At 41.0% G+C, this 23,556-nt stretch overlaps 1 protein-coding gene across 4 annotated transcripts in view; it reads left to right on the top strand.

Annotated features, from left to right (window-relative positions):
* Positions 1-23,556, top strand: part of PTPRB (protein tyrosine phosphatase, receptor type B) — a 67,480-nt gene that overhangs the window by 22,617 nt on the left and 21,307 nt on the right. For all 4 annotated transcript variants that reach the window (XM_021385163.1, XM_021385164.1, XM_021385166.1 and 1 more), the window contains 14 exons: positions 3,729-4,007; positions 4,576-4,833; positions 6,539-6,802; positions 9,077-9,346; positions 11,089-11,349; positions 13,411-13,677; positions 14,978-15,241; positions 16,209-16,472; positions 17,451-17,714; positions 18,257-18,520; positions 19,301-19,570; positions 20,204-20,467; positions 21,344-21,607; positions 22,082-22,363. In XM_021385163.1, the coding sequence (XP_021240838.1) occupies positions 3,729-4,007; positions 4,576-4,833; positions 6,539-6,802; positions 9,077-9,346; positions 11,089-11,349; positions 13,411-13,677; positions 14,978-15,241; positions 16,209-16,472; positions 17,451-17,714; positions 18,257-18,520; positions 19,301-19,570; positions 20,204-20,467; positions 21,344-21,607; positions 22,082-22,363 (3,735 nt within the window). The remainder of the gene's footprint in view (positions 1-3,728; positions 4,008-4,575; positions 4,834-6,538; positions 6,803-9,076; positions 9,347-11,088; positions 11,350-13,410; positions 13,678-14,977; positions 15,242-16,208; positions 16,473-17,450; positions 17,715-18,256; positions 18,521-19,300; positions 19,571-20,203; positions 20,468-21,343; positions 21,608-22,081; positions 22,364-23,556) is intronic.

The raw sequence follows: 23,556 nt of genomic DNA, 5'->3' as shown, positions 1-23,556 counted from the left end.
GACATTTGCTTTCCTCTAGTCTTTGAGCATTTCTCCCTGTTCAGCCAGAGCCTTGCAATCACATCTGCCAGATCCCTCAGCACTCCTGGCTGCATCCTGTCTGGGCCCGAGAACTTGAGAATGTCCATTTGGCTTAAATGACCTGATCTTCTTCGACCAAGTTTAAGTCTTCCTTGCTTCAGCCGTTCACCCTAGTCTCTGTGACCTGTGATTCCTTAAAGTCAGTACGGACTGGTAGGGACTTGGCTGGTAGGGACTGAGGTAAAGAACGCATTCAGTACCTCAGCCTTCTCACTGTCCTGTGTAACCTGGTCTCCAGTTTCATTTCATAGTGAGCTCACATTTTCCCTGGTCTTCCTTTTGTAACTGATGTACTTGTAGAAGCCCCTCTTGTTGCCTTCGACGTCCCTGGCCAAATTAAATTCTATTTGGGCTTTAGCTTTCCTTATGCCTTCCCTGGATGATCTGACAATCACAGAATCATATTATGGTTTGGATTGGAAGTGACCTGAAGATCATCTTGTTCCAACCCCCCTACTATAGGCAGGGATACCTCCCTCTAGACCAGGTTGCTCAAAGCCCCATCCAGCCTGGCCTTGAATGCCTCCAGGAAGCAGGCATTCACAACCTCACTGGGCAACCTGTTCCAGTGTCTCACCACCCTCATAGTAAAGAATTTCTTCCTGATATCTAGTCTAAATCTACCCTCTTCCAGTTTAAAACCATTTCCCCTTGTCCTGTTGCTATCTGCCCTTCTAAAAAAATCTCCCCAGCTTTCCTGTAGGCCCCTTCAGGTACTGGAAGGTGCTATAAGGTCTCCTTGGAGCCTTCTCTTCTCCAGGCTGAACAGCCCGAGCTTTCTTAGCCTGTCCTCATAGGGGAGGTGCTCCAGCCCTCTGATCATCTTTGTGGCCCTCCTCTGGAACTGCTCCAATGACTCCATGTCCTTTGAGGGCTCCAGAACTGGATGTGGTACTCCAGGTGGGGTCTCACGAGAGCAGAGTAGAGATGTAGAATCACCTCCCTAGACCTGCTGGTCACACTTCTCTTGATGCAACCCAGGATACAATTGGCTTTCTGGGCTGTAAGTGCACATTAACGGCTCATGTTAAGTCTTTCATCAATCGACACTCCCAAATCCTTCTCCTCAGGGCTGCTCTCAAGCCACTCTTCAACCAACCTGTATCTGTGCTTGAGGTTGCCCCAACCCAGATGCAGGACCTTGCACTTGGCCTTGTTGAACTTCATGAGGTTGGCATGGGCCCACCTCTCAAGCCTATCCAGGTCCCTCTGGATAGCATCCCTTTCCTCTAGTGTGTCAACTGCACCACTCAGCTTGGTGTCATCTGCAAACTTGATGAGGGTGCACTTGATCCCACAATATCTCTGTATTCCTCCCAGGTTAACTGTCCTTTCTTCCAGCCTTGCTTCATTTTTGTCTTTGAGTTTGTCCATGAACTTCTTGTTCATCCATACAGGGCTCCTGGCATTTTTGCCTGACTTCCTCTCTGTGGGGATGCATTGCTCTTGAATTTGGAAGAGCTGATCCTTAAATATTAACCAGCTTTCTTGAGCCTCTTTTCCCTCTAGGGCTTTATTCCATGGGACTCTACCAAGCAGATCCCCAAAGAGGTCAAAATCTGCTCTCCTGAAGTCAAGGGTTCCGAGCTTGGTGTGTGCACTTCCCCATGCCTTGATGACCTTGAACTCTGCTATATCATGGTTACTGTAGCCAAGGCTGCTCTTGACCTTCACATTCTCCACCAGACCCTTCTTGTTAGTGTGAATGAGGTCCAGCACAGCACCTCTCCTTGTTGGTCCCTCTATCATGTGTAGAAGGAAATTACTATTAACACATTCCAAGAACCTCCTGGATTGTTTATGTCCTGCGGTGTTTTCCCTCCAATAGATACCCAGGCGGTCCCACATGAGGACCAGAACTTGAGAACATGAGATTGCTCCTATCTATCTGTAGAAAGCCTCATCCACTTGGTCTTCTTGGTCTGGTGGCTTGTAGCACATCCCCACTATAATGTGGCCTGGCCCTGTTCTCCCCCTAATCCTAACCCATAAGCTCTCAGTTGGCTCCCCATCCATCCTCCAGCAAGAGCTCCATGCATTCCAGCTGGTAACTGGCATAGAGGGTGATATCCCTTCCTTATCTCCTCTGCCTGTCCTTCTTATAGAGCCCACATGCTTCCACTACAACTCTCCAGTCACGGGAGCCACATCTCTATGATCCCAATCTCTTACTCATCTTGTCTGTTCCCCATACTGCATACCTTAGTGTACAGCCACTTAGGATGCTTAACCCAGTATGTTGTGTTCCTAGAAAGTGTTTGAGGTATTACTCCATAATGGTGCACTGTACACATATCCGTGCTAACCTGCAAGTGCTGCAGGTGACCCTGCTTAATCACCATATTGTTGATATTCTGATCCCACCCTAGCACATCAGCCCATACCCTTTGTTCAGCAACCTTTACAGGACTACTTGTTAACCTTCCCCCTTTTTCTCCTTCCTAATTTAAAGCTCTCCTTTAGCATTTAAATAATTGAAAGCATCTCCTCTCAGGGAGATGCTGATAGCTGAAATCCTGTCACTGATATCATTTCCACAGCAAAAAATGGATGTCCCTTACACTCCTTGTTTGCTAGGCAAGAATAATGAAGAACATACTCCTGTCGAAGCCAAATTTAATTGTTCAGTTGTTGGGAAGACTTTATTCTTTTACTTCCTGGCTTGTGAATACTCTCTTTTCTGCATTGGGTTATTTTAAGGTATCTTTTTATTATGCAATTATTGAACCTTATTGGGAGATAGAGATGTCAATGTCTTAACACAGCAACATGTAGTACGTTTCTTTCAATTTGCATGAAATCTTGCAAGTGATGAAATATACCAGGAGAATACAAACAACCACCAGTCTTTTGGTCAATGTTTGCCATCCCTTTAGAGTGTATTTTACAGGTGATTTTACTTGAGAGTTGCTTAACAAACAACATAATGACCACAGAGTGTTTTTCTGAGAAATAGTTCTAATTAAGTTATTAAATTATTATTATCAATTTTTTCTTAAATGTTTGTCCAATGTACTGCTTGGCTTTCTTAAATTTCTATAAACAGTACTACACCAGAAAAGCATATTTAATCTATTGTAAGTGATTGAAGATAATATGAAAAACAAAGAATTGTGGTCCTTGTGCTCATTTAGTGATAAAGTGTTTATGTGTGAGTGCTAGGAAGCTTGGAAGTGAAAGCCAGTGGTACCGTTGTATGTATAAAACTGTATTATACTGAGGCATTGAGTATAATCTGTGGGTTTTTTTTTTTTAATTTTGATGTTTCTTCTTACGGTTGTTATCGTTTTACTATCATCAGATTTTCAGGCTCATGATTTAAATCCGCAACTGCAAGCACTTTTCTATAGCAGTGTGAATGTATGTGCGTGAGTATATACACATATACACAAGTAACATTTCTGAGTTCTGTAGGAGTCTCTTGAAGGCAGGTTTCAGTAATTTGTTGTTCAGAAGTGGAGAATACTTTTTGAAAACCATTGACAGGATGATGATGAAAAGGGAGGGTTTTGGAAGTTTGGTTTTTTTTTAGTACCATACAAAGCTTCTCACAGTTCCAATGCAAGAAATACCGGTTTATGTTTTCATTCTTCTTTTTTCTTTTTTTTCCATTGCTGTTGTTTTTGTTTGTTTGTTTTTAACTACAGATCCTTTACCACCACCTCGTTTTGAAATTAATAAGGAGAAGACTACATTGACAAGTTTACAGGTTCAATGGGATCCTTCTCCAGGAAAGGTGGACTTGTATAATATAGTAGTATTTGATCACAGTAATAATAAGCTACAAGAAGCCTCCATACCAGGAAGATTTTTAAAAACTGAAGAAACTTTTACTGGCCTAGTCCCTGGGAGTAAATACAATATTGTCCTCACTGCAGTTGCTGGAAATAAAAGTACCCCAGAACTTCGCATAAATGGATCTACTGGTAGGAGTTCCTTCACCATAGTTCATCTGAGTAAAACCACTTACAGTATTTTGTAGCTTAAAAATAAGCAAATTTGTATAATTCTTCTACCTGGCAATATATGTATGTATATCTATTGATTATAAATAGACATGAACATAGGAAATTCCATACAAATATGCAGAAGAACTTTACAGTAAAGCTGACGGAGCACTGGAACAGGTTGTCTAGAGAGGTTGTGGAGTCTCCTTCTATGGAGATATTCAAGATCCGTCTGGACACTTACCTGTGTGACCTGTTGTAGGGTACCAGCTTTGTCGGGCGGTTTGGACTTGTTGATCTCTTGAGGTCCCTTCCAAACCCTGCAATTCTGTGATTCTGTGAAGAAAGCATGACTGACTAATGTAACAAAGCATTTACTAGGAATGGAGGAATGTTGTTATTATCTATTTGGCCATAAATCTGGAGTTAGATTTTCACTAACCCTAAAGAAGCTCAACATATTTCAAAAGTAAATCTCTTCAAAGTTGCTGAAATTGTGGAGATGACCATTGGGCCTTAAGCATGTGTGGGTTTTTTATTCCAACAGTGCCATCCCCTGTGAAGAACATCCAGGTTATTGTCAAGACAGACAGTATACATGCTTCTTGGTCTCCTGGCTCCGGGCACGTGGATCTGTACAGGCTGGTGTTATTTGATAATCATGGCACAGTTCATGAAAGTCATCAAGAAAATCTTCTGACTTCTTACACTTTTTCTGGACTTACGGCGGGACACCTGTACAACCTCTCTGTGATAACCCAAGCTGCAGAATTGGAGAGCACTGCTTTTCAAGTAGTTAGGACAGGTATGATTTCAGAATTTGTCACAACAGAACAAGAAGCTAAGATTACAATCTAGCAATGTTAGCACATACTTAAGAATAATAAATGGCTGAGTAACCCTTCTCAGGTGTTTCTCTGTAAAGGCTGTAGAGGAAGTTACAGACTCCATGAGCTAATTTACCTTCCAAAGTTATCATTACAGCAAAGTTAGCTGCTAAGTTAGCTTTTAAGGTGTCCACAGCTGACTTCTCTGCTCCACTTAGTGTATTCAGATCCGTCAAACATTTAAAGTTATCAACAATTTGAGCCCAACTGGAGTGGTGTCACAAGTGAAATAGGTTCATCTAACTTCTGTATCAACTTTCTTAGTGAATTGAGACAGTATGTAGTCTGATTATTTCACAGCATTGAAAAAGATTTTACTCCGTAGTTCTCACTTGCAGCCCATGGCTTGGACAGGTACACTCTTTGCTGAGTGAAGAGCTGGCTGGAGGGCTGGACCAAGAGAATGGTAGTGAATGGAGTTAAATCCAGCTGGCAACCGGTCACAAGTGGTGTTCCCTCGGGGTTGGTACTGGGGCCTGTTCTGTTTAATATCTTTATTGATGACCTGGACAAGGGGATTGAGTGCAACCTCAGTAAGTTTGCAGATGACACCAAGTTGGGAGGAAGTGTCGATCTGCCTGAGGGTAGGAAAACCCTGCAGAGGGATCTGGACAGGCTGGATCTCTGGGCTGAGGCCAGTGGGATGAGGTTCAACAAGACCAAATACTGGGTCCTGGACTTTGGCCACAACAACCCCAGGCAACACTACAGGCTTGGAGCAGAGAGTCTGAAAGACTGTGTAGAGGAAACAGACCTGGGGGTGCTGCTTGACACTCATCTAAACATGAGCCAGCAGTGTGTCCAGGTGGCCAAGAAGGCCAATGGCATCCTGGCTTGTATCAGAAATAGTGTTGCCAGCAGGACCAGGGAAGCGATCGTCCCCCTGTACTCAGCTCTGGTGATGGCGCACCTTGAGTACTGTGTTCACTTTTGAGCCCCTCACTACAAGAAAGACATTGAGGCCTTGGAGCATGTTCAGAGGAGGGCAGTGAAGCTGTTGAGGGGTCTGGAGCACAAGTCTTATGGGGAGCAGCTGAGGAAGCTGGGATTGTTTAGTCTAGAGTAGAGGAGGCTCAGGGGAGACCTTACAGCTCTCTACAGCTGTTGAAAGGAGGTTATGGTGAGGTGGGTTGTCCTCTTCTCCCATGCAACTAGCAATACGAATAGAGGGAATGGGCTCAAGCTGCACCAGGGGAGGGTCAGTTCAGATATTAGGAAAAATTTCCTGAGAGTGGTCAGGCATTGGAACAGGCTGCCCAGGGAGGCAGTTGAGTCACTGTCCCTAGATGTTGTGTAGATGTTGTACTAAGGAACATGGTTTAGTGGGGAAATACTGGTGGTTGGTCTAGATGGTCTTGGAGGTCTTTTCCAACTTATGTGATTCTATGATTTTGTGATACTTAAAGTTTGTAATTTGGGCTAAAAATATCATCCGTGGCCTTTTTTACTCTGGATTGTGAAATAACTGCGCTTCTGAAAAGCAGGTGGAAAAAAATGCAAGCAGGTTTAGGACTTTAAAATAGAGAAAATTGAGAGCTTTTTTTTTTTTTTTTATAATTCCAAAGATAAGTACTTTGGTTGAAATGTTTTATTCTCTTTCTTTCTTCTTCTCTTTTTTTTTAGCCCCAGCTGAAGTCTTAGATTTAACAGTGACTAATGATGACAGCTTCGATACTTTAAAAGTTAAGTGGAGAAGACCTTCAGGAAGCGTCGATTTCTATAACATCACTCTGTCTCATCTTAGATCAGTTAAAGAAGTCAAAACTTTACAGCCAACGGTCACAGAGACTCACTTTGACAAACTAACTCCAGGATGTCTTTATCAGATTACTGCCCGCACAATCAGTGGTGAACTGTTTACTGATAAGACGGCAAATGGCAGGACATGTAAGTCTTCTGCTTCAGTAAGAACATTTCAACCGATGCTATTTTTGCCTGTGCTGTCCTTGTACAAAATCATTTCAGGAGTCAAAATGATTTGAATTCCAGGCAAAATAAGATAAAGAGCTCAGTATTGGTCTGAGAGTACTCCTTCCTGACTCCTTGGCAGCAGTTAATGTGGCAGCCAAAAGCAGCTACAGCATACCTTGGGAGCAGGAAACAATAGTGCATTTGGGGATCATACAGTTGGGTGAATCTGTTAACTGTTCTACAGTATTCCATGCCTTGTGTTCAACTCAGCATAGTATGTAGAATGAGTTACCTTATGGGGAAGTCTGCACATAGTCAAATTGTTATTGGATTTTTAAGTAATTTTACATGTTCTAATACTATCTCTCGCTCCAGACAGAAATTTACAAATAGGAAAACATTAGGTCTCCGCTTTTTTTTTACTGTCAGCAGCATGGACTAAGGAAGGCACGTGGCAGTCTGAGTAGAGCTGGGTTATATTTTGTTTGTCTTCTTTCAGAAGTGTAATTTGCTCTCAGGCATCTCTTGTATGAGTTCTGAATTAGAGAAACCCTGGCCTTCTTCTCCTGTAGCACTACTGGCCACAGAGACATGTCATCTTCTCCACACCAGCCTAACCCAAGTAGAATTTAGATGGTAGAAATATATAAGTAGATGAAGAAAACATATATAAGTTGTTAATAAACTCAGAGCCAACAAATATAAAATGTTTGTGTGAGAGAGAGTATATATTTCAAAGAATATTTGTAATTTACAACTAAACAACCCTGTGAAAGGGAGGAACATCTTTGACATGTCTAGCTTCTACCTCATTCTCAGTGCAGTAGCATGTGGTGGGATGGTACTTGAGAAGCCCTTGAAGTCCAGTAAGTACAAAGCAGGACCAATTTTATGTATGTTTTTTTTTTTGTCTGGCTTATCATTAGTGACCATTTGGATCAACTTTTACTTGCCTTTGAAGGAAGAGCTTCAGATTCTCACTAAAACCAGTAATCCCCAAATTTGTGACCTAGACCCAGTACTTTCAAAGCTGGGAATGTAGAGGTCTCTTTTCAAAAGATGCTGATCATGTGCAGCTCCTTTCCTTGGCCTTTCTTTTCCATAGACACCAAGGGCTTTGAAAACAGAGACACCTCAGCAGACACTTAGTGGTCTAAAGAAAGATTTATAAATCTAGGCTTTCAGGTCTATAGACATTGAAGGGGCGTAGACTCTTTACCTGATACTTCACCTGATACTAAGTACAATGGTATTCCTAACAAAGTGCTTAATTGCTTTTATCCGTTCGCTCAGCAATAGAAACATATCTCTCATATTTTCTGGATGTGGGATATTTAGGTTTGATATCCAGCTATGCCTGTGGGAAATGAAACTAGTAAGTATTTTGTGCTGCTGTTAGAAATCTTTCAATCATTTCTAAGTACCGAGCAATTAAGCATAACTAAGCCAGTGCATGAATGAGAGCATGATTCTAGCCTTGCAGTTTACAATTAATATTTAGTGATGGTCTCAGGGCTCTGATGGTCATCTTGGAGTGTCTTAACATTAAGTTATAGGTATCCTGAGCTAAAGATCTGCATCGTGCCAATCTCTGGTCGCTGTAGTTAGTATTTAATTATTCCATGAAAATCAGGAAAGCTTCAGTAGGCAGGGCTGCCAAAGCCCTATTCCGGTGAGACCTACAGCAGAAGGGCAGGAAGACTGAGAAAGTTCAGGACCCTTCAAGTGGAGGAACAGACTGGGTGGATGCTTCAATGAACTGAAGTTTGAACCTTTTTGCCTTATATGTAGGAGGCCTAGGACATACAAGGTGTTTGTGGAGGAAGCTGTCAGGCTTTTCATTTGTGTTGTTGAGATCACAGTTTGGCCTGCAGTGATGGAAATATTGGCCTTAACTTTAAAAAAAAATTGATGTACAATTTCTAAGTATACCTAAAACTCCAGAAAACGGCTGGGAAGCTAACTGAAACCTGCAGGATGGATCTTAGCGGTGCACAGCGGAGATTTTCCCTGCACTAAGAAGAGAATTTCTTCTGTCAGAAACCAACAGTGAAAAAGGGAGTGATTCGTGTAGGGGGAAGAGTAAAAATGTCTTCAAAAAGAACACCTCCCTTTGTTACAAGATCCCTCAGGCTGCTTTAACTGATCTGAATTCTATAATAGCCGTGCCGTGAGGCAGGTTTTGCCACTGTCCAGTTATGTCTTGCCAGAAATCCCCCACTTCAGACTCTCTCCATCTCTGTGTTTCAGTTCCCCAGAAGGTTTCTGAGCTGAAAGCCAGTGGAGGTGGCCAGCTGAGGACTCTGCGAGTGAACTGGCTGCCCCCTGCGGGATACTGGGAGCGGTACCACCTGCTCCTCTGGAACCGCTCTGTCCTGGTGCTCAACACCACCCTAGGAAAGAACACAACCGAGCACCTCATCCACGATGTGGGCCTCATCCCAGGCAGGCAGTACGAAGTGGAGGTCATTGTGGAGAGTGGTGATCTGCAGAGCATGGCTAGCTGCACGGGGAGAACAGGTCAGTGTGCTTATCTGGGAAGCATGAAAATACAAAACGTGGCTCTGTGGGCAGTCGGAAAGATGTCGCGCTTGGGAATCTACAAATAAATGTCACAATTAATGAGTTAAAAAAGAGCTCCCTTGTAAGCAACAAAAATAGTTATTTTAGCACTTATGTGAAAATGTTCAGGAGTTATTTTCATGATAAATACATTAATGAAATGTTTGGAAAATATCACCATTCTGTCAAGACTGAGGCATAATGCTAGATGCACAACATTTCAGTTACAATTTGTATGTTACAGACACCCTCTATAGTTCTTTAAACATAGCAATATAGAGCTTCCTGAATTGTTCACCAGTATAATCAGTGGCCAATTGTTTTCCTTGCAAATCTAGATGTCTAATTAGTATCAACAGTGTTAACCAAAGCTGGCTAAGGTGTATGTTAGACTGGCTGTTCCATAATATCCTAATCCTTGTGCTCCGTAAAGAAAATGGTGTTAGTCAGTTCAAGTCAGCCTTTGCAAAAGAAATCCATTTATGCTGCAATTACATTAATGGATTTTTTTTTTGAGCATGTTGGTCAAAGCCACATCTATTTGCTTTAAACATAGGAAATAATTGTTAATTGTTCTGCTTTATAAACGCAAAAGAAGTGCAGCTTGGAGGACAAGAAGACTTGGAGAAGGAGTGTCAGGCAGGCGTCAAGGCAGAGCCTTGAGAATGTATGATAAGAATGTGTGGGGAGAATGTGTGATAAGATGGGACCACCCAACTTCGTCCTCATCCTTCCTGGTGGCCACCTTTCCTGCTATGCCTTTACTTATCGCTCCGTGAGGATTTCATTTTGTTGATTTTGCACAACGTACAAGTTCTTCAGTAGAAGCTGCAGAACTGAAGTTTTCTCTAACTTCTCACCAACTTGATCAACCAGGACAGATTTTCATCTTGCTTACTTTGATATAAATTACGTATAAATTTAGCTTATTGTGTTACTTTTGACTGGCACAGCTAAGAGATGAGAACATGGTCCAATAAGCAGTATACTGCAGTGAGTGTGTCACAACTGTGATTAATCCACATTCAAGTATGTAATGTACATGTCTGGAAACATAGGTATTAGTCCCTGTTGTCATTTAATTTTCTCTTATGTCAGCCACACTCTTGGGACATGAGTTGGATTTCAGTAAAACGGAGACAAAATCAGATCAGGGGTCTACGTTAGGTGACAAGCGCCCTGTGTGAGTGCATGCATCTATGCACACATACACAAATTAACTGCAGAAAGATTAAATTCTTCTTTTATACAACTGTAAATTTGGAGTCTCTCACAATTTCACTGAGATAAAAACCAGTGTAGAATCAGTGTCACTCTGACCCTGTAATTTACATCCTTGTTTGCCACAGCTAAATTGACCTAGATGTGTTTTATGGTACAAAAGTTTTATAGCCCTGTCTAACATCCACAGTTCAAGAGTAGGCTTACTGATTTCACTGAATTTCATTCACACTATAATATATATCCTGGCATAAATTTAAACCTTAGCATTGCATCCGTAATCCATTGCTGAAGTCTGCTGCCACAGCCCATTGCTGAAAGAACAGCACAAATACTAGAATTTGTAAGACAGGCTTCCTAGAGAAAGGTAAAGAATCTCCTGTTCGTTGTTACTGTTACATTTCTAGCTTGATTCCTTACAGCAGCTTGAGATATGCATGTGTGTTTACTACAAAGGCATGTTCTTGTGATGTTTGCAGCTCCAGAGCCTGTTCTCCAGCTCCGCGTAAAGCATGCTAATGAATCTTCGCTTAGTGTCATGTGGGTGACTCCGGTTGCAGAATGGGACAGCTATGTGGTTTCACTGGGAGACAGAGATCTTACTGTCATAAAAAAAGGGCTTGGAAAAGAAGCTAAAGAGTTTACTTTCACCGAGTTGGTACCTGGAAGAAAATACACAGCAACAGTCACTACCATCAGTGGGATTTTAAGTAATTGGACTTCAGTGGAAGGAAGAACAGGTACTGTCCCGTCGATCTATTTTGATCTTTACTTCTGTTAAGTGTCAGCCACTTTGATTGCTTTGTAGTGAACTGAATGAACTCAGTGTCTAAATATCAAAACCCTTTGATTTATGTTTGCTTCTTCAACAGAAGAGCTATGTTTCTAGTCTCATTTCTGACTCTCAGATATCTTGCAGTGTTTATTTCAAGTTTTGGGAAAATAGATATGTAATTTCTGGCAAAATCGCTCTCTGAAATATTATGTCATATCAGATCAATCTACGTGAGCAGAAGATTCCATATAAGAAGAACAATTTTCTCTGCATATCTTAGGGAAAGTCACTTCCTTGATTCAAAGCATGCATCATCTGGAAAGAAAACACAAAGGAAAATGTTGATTTAGGGGGAACATTCCAAAGTTGACAGACAAAAAACATATGTGACCTTGAAAAGATATTTTGATTCTCTCTGCTCTTCTGATTCCAAACTCCGTATCTGTTACTTAGAATGATGACTGTGACACGAGTAAAGTCCCATTCCCACCCCCTACAGGGTGCTAATTTTGTGCACGTGTGCAAGTTTTAAACCATATGTGTTCCTTTGCTCTGCTTGACTTATGCACTTTCCAGTGCAAACAAAGTCTTAAAATACAGCTCTGGTCTGGCAAAGCCCAAGAGAAAACAAGCTGCTGGTGTATGAACCTAATTATGCCTATGACTTGATAGTGGTCCTTACTGAAGTGTTGCAACTCCTTCCAATTCCTGAAGAGTTTGACTTAAACGTTAATTTCTCTGGTATGTGATTTAATAGCTGGGGTTACACTTCCTTCTGCCTAACACCCCTTTAGACGGCCTATTTAAGCATAGAGGTTACAATGTATCGCTTCACTAATAGGAATCAGTGCCTGAAAACTCATCCCGCAGGGGTAACGTGTCAGCATTACATTCAAAGTGATAAAGGAGGAACAGTAATAAATTTGAATGTAGGTCTTAATAAGCATTCCAGACCTCTGAATCTTCTTCTCAGTAGGACAAACTCTTGATGTTCAAAATGATGCTCTAAATATGACAGAGGTAGGTCTTACATAGGTTGGTCAGCTTTTAACGAAGCCTGAGATAACAATAAAAGTATCTTTAGCAGAGAAATCTGTCACTTCTGTGTTTTGGTGGATCTCATTATGTTGTGACTGTTAGAAAAAAAGAGGGGGTTTTTGTTTCCAGTTTATTTGACAATGTTTGCATTTTTTTCCAGCTATGATGTGCCTAATTTTCTAGCTTTTGTTAATGATAGCTAATCCAGTACTGTGTGTGCAAAAAGGCTGATAAGAAACAAGAAGCTTGCAATCATATTTTCCAAAACAAAAGGACTCCTTATTGCAGTTATGCTTAGAAAGAAGTAACTATTTTGAGTAGAATTTCTGCTAAATATTTGTTTTTGTTCTTCCTTTTTCCTTTTTGGCCTGAGTTCACCAGCTTATGTGTAAATAAAAGTTTTGCTTCTTTAACAATTAATTTATCTTTTGATACTAGAAAAGCTATTATCCTATATTCTGACATAAAAAGTAAAACAAAACCCTCCATCTCTTTACCCCCTGAGATGAACTAGTCTGACACCGTTCTCTGAGGTACAGATGACTGTCAGACACATTCATCAAACTGGTTTGCCATTTAATAGGAATAAGAGATGGAGACTAGGAGGGCAAGAGGAGAGGAGAATGAAAGTCTGTATTTGGAATTATCATCACAAAAGAAAATGATTTCCTAAATTGATGGCATTTGTTTAATGGTATTTCTAACATGCTGCCTCTTCCAGTTCTCTGATCTCGAGGCATTTTGGTCTGACCAAGAAAAGCTGTGCTGAAGCCTGAAAGATGTTTCTGTACCATAGTTTCCCATAGACCACATCCCATCAGACAGGAAGCCGTCTACAGGTTATTTTTAGTCCTGTTGAGTCTGGCTACAAATTGGAAAGCTCTTTTAATGTACTTCCTCACTGTGACTAAACTTGGGTTATTTGGGGGGGGAGTGTTTTGTTTTATTTTGTTTCTCTTCAGTAACATAATGACATTTTGCTTTGCAGTGCCAGCCCAAGTGACCGGTCTGACTGTGGCAAGTCAGGGATCAACCAACAGCTTGTTCACCAACTGGACAAAAGCACTGGGAGATGTAGACTCATATCAAGTACTATTGATTCACGAGAATGTTGTCATTAAAAATGAAACTGTTCCCAGTGAAACCAATGAATACCACTTTTTCCCCCTGAAACCTGGAGGACTCTATTCAGTTGTTGTCACCACTGTCAGCGGGGGGATATCTTCAAGGCAAACAGTTGCAGAGGGGAGGACAGGTAAAAAAGAAATAATCCAGCAAGTCTTTTAAATTCTTGTGAAGCAAATTTATTAAAGAGAATGATCTTGCAGCTAAGCCACTGGACTGGGACTTCAAAAATACATGGGTTACATGCTTCCTGTGCATAACCACAGACACGCTGTGGATCGAGATTCAGGTTACGTTACTTCATGAAGCTATCTGTTCTGCCTACAGTAGGAACTCTCTACAGCAGGACCATTCTGTAGCCAAGAAAAAATATGCCCTGTGTGATGTACAGCTGTGGTGGGTGACTCGTTCCTTGGAAGGGCCTTTCTTGTTGTACTGACTATATAGCAGTATAGAGCATATATAGTAAGTATATCCTTACTGAGGCATGCACGTTAGCTGCCTGAAGGTGGTAGGGTGAATTTGGATCTGTCTCTCATGAGTTGTTGTTTTTTCTCTAACATTAAAGAATGTCCACCAGTGATACTTACTCTTTTTGAGGCCCTGCTATGCAGCATGGGATAGATTTTACTGTTGCATCATATTCTGTAAGTTTAGTAATCTGTGAAATGTGGTAGCAGTTCTTTGGATACTAAATAGAGGGAGAAGTTGACAGCACAGTTCAATTCCACCCTTTATTTGAAGTTGGCAAAGGCCAGGCTTTCTGCAGTTTGTTCCAATGTTCTCCTTGAAGACAACTACTTTCAAGTAGAAAGAAAAATAAAAACCATTGGGGAAGAATAACACTAAAAGAACATATTTTTACGTACTTTATGAAATCTAATAATTTTGACAATGATAGCTGACAACCAGCTCCTCTACTGAGGTAAGTCAATTCAATATATCAGAGTCCACTGAAGATAGAGCAGTTACTTAAGGTGTAAGCCTGCCACTGTAATAGTTGATAGTTTTGTACCTGAAACTGTTGGAAGTTCTGGCCACGTGGAGCCTTTGATCTCACCTCCGTTGCTTGAAACACAAATTGCATTCATGTTTTGGCCACTAGGCGTCAGAGAACTCATTGTAAATGGAGCACATTCATACTTCAAACAAGCATCAGTAGTTATTGCTGTTAGTGATGAATGGCACTTTCAGAGGTTATCTCATCTTGTGGAATAGGAATTAGAAGTGCTGGGATCGTGCCACCAAAGACTTCCCTCAGTGTTCAAAACAGCAGATGACTGCGGGTGAGTGGGAATCAGTGCAGAGGTCCCTAGTCCTCATAGTCCCAGGTGGCTTATTTTGCAGGGTTGCGTTCCAGGTATTCTCAACAATAAGAACTGACTAATTATAGCTCTTCTGTTTTGTTTTCTTTCCTTTTTGTTGGACAGTTCCTTCCAGTGTGACTGGAGTAACAGTAAATAACTCAGGTCGCAGTGACTACCTCAGTGTTTCTTGGCTACCAGCTTCTGGAGATGTAGACAGTTATTTGGTAACGCTATTGCACGGTGACCAGATTGTTCAGACTCTCACCATTTCCAAATCTCTCAGTGAGTGCTCTTTCAGCAGCCTTACTCCTGGGACACTTTACAACGTGATGATAACCACAAAGAGTGGGAAATATGAAAATTATTCCTTCGGTCAGGAACGAACAGGTAAATAGAGCCTTTGAGTAAATCCAGTCACCACAACAACTTTGGATAGCCATTATCAGTGATATATTAATATCTGTCCAAACTGTGATGCATGAGTAGGGTCTGGAAGGTCAAACCATAAAATTACAACTTTACTGACTGTCTTATTCTTATGTCCCTTTTACTGCTTTACATCATACAAAATGACCTTAGCGTGAACAGAAATTGAATGTCAGTTCTTGTGAATGATCAGGAGTCATGTATCTGTTATGTCTCAAGTGCATTTTCTCACTCTTAATTCCTCTGCATGGCTCTTGAAATATATCCTGCAGAGCATCCCCCAGATAAGTTATGCAGATGCTGAAAGCAAGGAATAGGAGCTAACTACTAAAATGTTAATAAGGTGTCACATAAATGAGTAACATCCATGTTACTTCCATGTTGGTTTTGATTATGCAATGCTCAGAATAGAGATATTTCAGAGAAGGGTGTTCATAATGATGGAAAACTTTTCAAAAACTTCCTCAAAGACTGAGAAGATTGGGACTTCACACTGTAAACCACAAGAATAAAGGAAGCATGGTAAGGAGAGTTGAAATTACAAAGACTATTAGGTTAGTGCACTAAGTGCTATTTTAGTCTTCTCATGACATAAGTGAAAATTTAAGGGACAGCCATATAAATGAGGAGAAACAAATTCAGTGTCAACGTGTGGAACTCACTGCTGTGAGCAAAACTGACAAAGTTGTTCCCAAGGACTGAAAATTGGAAAAGCAGACCATTGACATATGATGTAAACCAGACTGAAAACTGCCCTGTTATGATTTTAGAAGGTTAGAGTATTGCTTAAATCCATGTTGTGGGCATTTTGCAACTTCCTCAGAAATGTCTGGTAATTATCACGAATATAATCCACTACAGCAACTCCTTTTACTTAAAGATTCAGAAAGTAATAACTTCTTTAATTGTGCTTTTTTTTTTCTTTCAGTTCCTTCAGGTGTTCAAGGACTTACTGTCAGCAATTCAGCCAGAAGTGACTACTTGAAGGTGTCTTGGCTACATGCCTCTGGATATTTTGACAGTTATGAAGTGATCATCAAGAACAACAATGATTTCATCCAAACAAAAAGTGTCCCAAAGGATGAAAATGAATGTGTATTCACTAATCTGGTCCCAGGGAGGCAGTACAGTGTCACGGTCAGCACTAGGAGTGGGAAGTATGAGACCAGTGAGAGGGTCTTTGGCAGAACAAGTAAGTAAATACCCCAGAAGCATCCTGAGACACCTAGGGATTTTCTTTTATTTACCATACCTTGTTCTTAAAATTTTTGTATGATTTTAGCTTAGGAGGAATCTTGAGTGTGACTCTTCGAATTTGTGTCAGTCTAAAGATGGAAAGCAGTATTGAGTTTATGACAGATATTTAAGTTAGAGACATGAGAAAAGTGGAAGAAAAGGGATTTGTGCTGTGTATTTGGAAAGCGAAATCTTGAAACATGGAAAACTGAAACAGAGTTGTACAGACATCCACATCAGCTTAGGACTTATGCTTGAGCTAGGTCAGAATGTACAAGACATGGATTTTTCTTGTCATGGTAGTGCAAAAGAGAGAAGGTACACCTTACTCTTCCCAAATTACCCCATGAACTGGGGTTGTTGGATAGCATGGGGCATGAGTGGTAAGGTGGCTGGTTGTGAGCCAGTAGGTATCTGGGTGCAACCTGACTGTCATGACCTAGTGATACATGTAAGCTAATGAGCCGTGTTGAGACATCGAGTTTAGTAACACAGATGCAGTGCTGGGCAAGAATAACTGACCTGTATCTGGCAGGAATCAGAAACTGCGCAGCATGGAGCTGGATCGACAGCTTGCCTTAGATCTCCACTACTCAGGGCTCTTTGCACCACATTTGCTGTACATAAAGATGCTTCTCAAATTCTGTTGGCAGTGCAAACTCTGTGCCAGCTCCATTATTATTTGTTTGTGAGTTTATTTGTTTTTTAAAGAGGATAGATTCTGGGCTCCCTTTTCTGAAATGGGACCTGTCTGTGCTGTATATGGTGCAAACCACAGACAATAAGCCTTTGAACTAAATGCAATCTATTGCTTTTCCTAAGGAACTGAATGAAAAGTTTTAGCTCAGGAATATGGCCTCAGAGCTGTTATCTATATTTTGTTATGATCTCTTAAGAAGTACTGAGAAGTTTTCCTTTCTTTTCACCTCTTCAGTGCCAGAGTCAGTGAAGGAACTGACTCTTAGCAACAGAAGCACAGAAGATCTGCAGGTAACTTGGTCAAAGGCTGAGGGTGATGTTGATAAATATGAGATTCAGCTCCTCTACAATGATATGAAGATCTTTCCACCCATTTTCCTTGGGAACACCATCGAGGAGTGTTGGTTCACAGCTCTGACTCCAGGACGTCTATACAAAATTCTTGTCTTGACAATCAGTGGAGATGCACAACGTGCTACCTTCATAGAAGGCCTGACAAGTAAGAAGTAACATGGTATTTAGAACTTGTGTTGGGACTTTTCTAGCAGAAAAATGATGCACAGAAAATCAAGGCTGAACCGTGATCTTACTTGAGCTCTTGTAACACGTCATGAACATGGGGTGTCTCACTGAAAACCACACTAGTGCATCAGCTAATTTGATCTGCCTGTAATAAACCAATGTCACAGTCACCAGTATTTGAGTGTTGGCAGATAATCTGATTTACTGCGTACTAAGGATATTGAAATGTCAGTGTTAGGGTTTCTGTTATTCTCATGCATGCCAGTTGTTTGCTTAGTATTTTATGTTTCTTTACTATTGCTGTAAACACATGGAGTTGCTTTGCTGGAGCATCACAATCCTACACAAATATCTTCAGCTTTACTTGTGTTTACCCATGATTGCAATTACTTGTATTCATAAATGCTCTTTGTACTCTGAAGTGCTTATTGTAGTCATAAAAGAATAGGACTCAAAAAGTCAAATGAACCAGGAACTTGGTGAGCAGGTGTCTTTGTGTTCTTTTTTTTTTATTTTCAGTTCCAAGCGCAGTGAAAAACATTCATGTTTCACCTAATGGTATGACAGACAGCCTGAAAGTGAGCTGGACACCCGGAGGTGGAGATGTTGATTCCTACACAGTGACTATATTTCAGCAAAACCATCAGCTTGATTCCAGGAGTGTCCCCAAAGATGTCTCTGAGCACACATTTCATGATTTGGAAGCTGGGGAGCAGTACCGGGTGGTGGTACAATCCAACAGTGGTGCCTTGCACAACAGCTTTGAAGCTTTTGGGAGAACAAGTACGTTTCTTTTGAGACAAGGAGCAAGTAGAATTGTCTTCCCAGAAGCTACTTGGGTGTGACTCCATTAATGCCATTGAGAACTGTCACATGAGTAGCTTTACCTGGGTAAATGCGTGTGGGATTCAGATTCACAGCCCAAAGTGTGTCTTTGTTGGAAGAATGAAATTTCATCCCTACGCAGTCTTGTGCCTGTATCCATCCAATACATGCATCTGCAGGACTCACTGCAGTCAAATACTGTGTGCCAGCAGTGCTCATTGCATGATCAAGATTGCTTGGACAATGTGATGCCCCAAAACACTGCTTGTCAGGGCACAAAAGCAGTGGAACAATTTGTTTTAAATCCATCTTCTCTCTTATGTAACAACATGTTTGCTGCGGCCTTGACTTTTGTGCAGCTGTGGCTAGTTCATGTTTTCAATTTTGTGCCACTATTTTGAACCAATTTACCACTTCTTTATTTTTCAGTTCTTTTCCACATAACTTTCTTACCTGTTTTGGTTTGTCAGTTTTTGGTCATGCTCCATCTCCCTCTTTTCATGATAATTTAAGTGTATATTTTGCACTTCATGCCCAGCGTGGCTACTCATGATGCTCTGTAACTGTATCTGTGTCTAGGAATTATTTACTTATGCAAATACACGCACAGACACCAGTCCCTTTTCTCATGAATGAATGTGCACATTTATAAAGATACTCTCTATTAATTACTCAGAATTGTGTACTGAATGGTCCATATTTCATCTGGTAATGTTCACCTTTAATTGTTGCTTCTAGTTCCGGCCTCTGTCCAGGAATTATTAGCCGATCATGCTTACAGCAGTCATTCCTTGTTAGTAACCTGGCAGAAAGCTCCTGGTGTAGCTGAAAGATACGACATTCTGCTCTTGAATGAGCAAGGAGTCCTCCTGAGCAACAAATCAGAGCCAGCTACTGCCAAACAGCACAAATTTGAAGATTTGTTAGCTGGCAAGAAGTACAAAATACATATTTTGACAGTCAGTGGTGGACTCTTCAGTAAACGAGCAGAAACTTTTGGACGAACAGGTAATTAGAACATCTCGGTTTATTTATAGTTCCCTCAGTATATCATTAAATACATGAATCATCTGTATATCTTGATACTGGAAATGTTTTGGTAAGAAAGACTCCAGATATTTATGTGTCATTTTTCCTGTTTTGTGCTTCATATGTGTATCTGAAATTTGTTTGCATAATAAGGTGGCCATAGTTTCATAGTAAGAATACTAAACCAAACAGTGAAGTACCTCCCTCAGTCTGCCCATTATGAAATGACCTGAATTCTTGATTGTTCTAATGTTTCTCATTCACAGTCTCAAAGCTCTTAGCACAGGTTTTGATGTGAATACGCATCTTTAAACTTAGAGCCAAGTCTTGCAGTCTTTATTCTAGTAAAGCTTCATGTCAAAATTAAAAGACAGTTCTGTGTGAGCACAGGCCAGAGAACGGACCGAGTGGGAAATCCAAACATTGTATTGGAGCAACTCAGTGGCACCTCATAAACGCTCTTCCCTTGTTTCTGAAAGTTGCTGTTGACATTACTTGCCTACTTGTGGCTTAACTGAAATGTATTCCAGGCATGAGCTGTTACTTTATTAAAGGTTCAGCTTAGTGGATAGACACCTTGATACTTAATCGTGCATTTATCCTTCTTTTCAGTTCCAGCAGCTGTCACAAATCTGAAGGTCACAGAGAATACCACTGACCAATTGTCGTTCAGCTGGACCACCTCACAAGGGGAGCTGGATTCATATGACATCTTCCTATACAACCCAGACAAGTCCCTTCATGACAGGATTTCAGGAGAGCAACACCTTCAGCAGTGTTCGTTCCAGAACTTGCGGCAAGGCAGGATGTATCGAATGGTGATTGTTACCCACAGTGGAGACCTCACTAACGAGTCATCTGTCTTTGGGAGGACAGGTAAGGACATCTAAGAAAATCTGTCTCAGTGTGGTGCTCATGGGAGCAGCCAGTTAGCTAGTCTGAGAGTGATGCTCATGCTAGATTAGGGCAACTGTTAGAATTATCAATATTTTCTTAAATATGAAAAGCATTGGAGAGATAAGAGGGAAAATTCTAAGCAATGTGTTTACAAAAGGAAAAATGTAGCAGAAGAGTTTATTATCTGCATTGTACAATAGTCCCTGGGTACTGAAGTCAGGAGATGGGTATCGCACTGTGTGATGCATAAGCTTTAAAGGAAAACACCTGTCTTCCACCCAAAAAGCAGCACCAGTTTGTAAGTGAAAAAGGCAAAAAGCCAAAGAAAGTAGGATTAATGGAGTAGACAGTCTACCAGTGAAATAAAACCTGTTTCCCATGGGGAGTTCTCGCTGCAGCTCCGCATTTGCTCAGTCACACATGGGAAGCAGCTTCCTAAGCAGCTGTAGCAGACCTGACTTCTGTGAAACCTTTCTTTATCCTCTAAGCCACTGTATAGTAACATCTGTGTGCCACTGCTTCTGAACAGCGGCAGACTTTCTTCAGCTGCCTCAGAATCGGTTGTTCCCAGATACTGACTAGGAAAAAGCTGCTTAACATTTGCAAAACCATCTGTTATGAATATTTCCACCCCTTTTTGCGACAATGGAAGTTCCAAATAAGAAAGCAAACTGTTGAGATATACTTCCTGATGCTTCCTAGGGTTTTGGCCAACTGTGATGTCTGTCTAGATTGCTACGTGGCCGTCACTGTGTAAAATCATTATGTCTATGACTAAGGATAAGGTCTGTTTTGCCTTGTTGCTTCTCCACAAGGATATTCTCTGTAAAGTAATATCAACCGTCTTTTTTTCAGCACCAGCTCCAGTTGTTGATCTCAAGGCATCCAACAGAAACATGACAGACAGTTTGTGGTTCACCTGGGGTCCAGCAGCAGGAGATGTTGACTTCTATGAATTCAATCTTTACAACCCAAATGGGACACAGAAAGAGTCATTGCAAGGGAAAGACCTGAAAGAATGGCATTTCCAGGGGCTTGTTCCTGGCAGAAAATACACTCTGGTTGTGGTGACTCACAGTGGTGACCTGATCAATACAGCAAATGCTGAAGGAAGAACAGGTAAGACCCAAAAGCTTTGAAATTTCTGTTTAGTCATATCTGTCAGATTGACATCATTTCACAACTATACAACAGACATCTTCTGAGGAAGGATTTATTATGAGAGTCACTGAAGATCTAAAAGGTAAAGGATATCCTAGATGGTATTAAACCAATTGAGTGTGATTTTGTTCGATACTAATTTTTACGGGATCACAGGATAGTTTAGGTTGGAAGGGACCCCTGAAGGTCATCTGGTCTTGCTCAAGCATTGCCACCTGGACCGGCTATTTCTTTCAAAGACTTACGAATACGTAATGGCTCTGGAAGTAACCACCATCAGCACAGTTGCAGTAACTGGCTGTGTCCACAGGATAACATCAACCATTTTGTGATGCATGAAGAAAATAATAGATGTTTCATCTTCTTTGTCTTGTGTAAAAATTTGGTAAGAATCCGTCTCTTTTTTGTTGTTGTTGTTTTATCTTTGTGTAGCACCCAGCCCTCCTAACACTGTGTCATTCGCTGATGTTGCAAACACTTCTCTATCAATCACATGGTTGGGTCCTCCAGACTGGACAGACTACGATGATTTTGAGTTGCAGTGGCTCCCAAAGGATCCCCTCACAGTATTCAATCCCTACAGCAGCAGCAAATCAAAAGTACGCATCATCTATGGCCTGCGACCTGGAAGACTCTATAAGTTCAGTGTCAGAACGGTCAGTGGTGACAGCTGGAAGACATACAGTCAGTCACAGTCTGAAAGTGTGAGAACCAGTAAGTAATTATATCCATTGCACCCTAACACTCAGCTGGAGAAGTTGCAAAGCTGTTAAATCTTACTAGTTCCTTTCACAGTCAGTAATTTCCATTAATAAATTCATGAGTGACTGGCGATGAATTCTGCTGAACTCTAAAATAAGCCCTTGCTGTGTGCAAGGTCAAGTGTTTAAAGATTGAAAACAGGCATACATTTGCAAACGTCACATCCAGAGCGGAGCTGTTTGGTTGCAGAGTCTGAATCAGATCAGAATCAGGGATAAAATAAGGCTGAATACCCAAACTTCTCTGATACTAGGGGCAGTAGAACATTGAAATCATCAGTTTCTGAACAATCAGAGAGAAAGGATGAATGGAACCCTGCTGTACTAGATTTAAAACTGGAAGCAGAGTGTTTCACTGTTCTGCGTTTCTGACAGTCAGTGCTTGTGGATCTTCATCAACTCTAGCTGTCTTTAGAAACCTCAGTAGTAGACTCATTTGTAGAAGTGACCTAGAATTGTAAAAGTAACAGCCTTGGAAACTTTAATGTCAGATGGAGTGGGATTCCAAATTCACACCGATGTTTACTAAGCTGAATAGCTCTTTAGACTTCGTTCATTATATTAATTAAAAATGACAGCATAGCTTTTGCCTGTATTTGACTGCTTAAATGTAGGTAGGTGCCCACCATCCGAAGGTGAAATCCCGTTCTTGCTACATGTCAAGTTATATGATAATCCAGTACTACATGGACAAAGCATGCTTCTCTGTTGTGCTTTAGTAGTAAGGACACACCACATCCTATCCAGCAAACCAGATCAGTCATAAAATAATAGTATCAGTATTGACTGATACTGTTAATCAGATGTAACCTCCAAATAAATTGCAACATGGTATTAGAAATCCATTGCTTTCCAGTTTTTCTCTTAAAACTTCAGCAAGTAATTTTGTTTGTTTTCACTATTAATTACTGAAGCTTCATAAATCTGCTGAGGCTAATGTCACTAGCTCCAATTTCAAATGGCTGAAATGAATTAGACTGCCTTGCCTAATAATCAGAAAGTGCACATTTGCGGGAGAGAGGAATTCTGGCTCCTGGCCTCCTGCTCTGATTATATGGTTGATGTTGAATCTAGGGATGCTACGTGAGCCTTGGGGTTATTCAAGAGCGTTTGATGCCTGTCCTTTTTATCACTGAGTCTAAATTT

Source organism: Numida meleagris, chromosome 1, assembly GCF_002078875.1.
Source record: "Numida meleagris isolate 19003 breed g44 Domestic line chromosome 1, NumMel1.0, whole genome shotgun sequence".
Taxonomy (NCBI): domain Eukaryota; kingdom Metazoa; phylum Chordata; class Aves; order Galliformes; family Numididae; genus Numida; species Numida meleagris.
The sequence above is the reverse complement of the archived record's forward strand: the minus strand, read 5'-3'. Positions and strand labels throughout refer to the sequence as shown.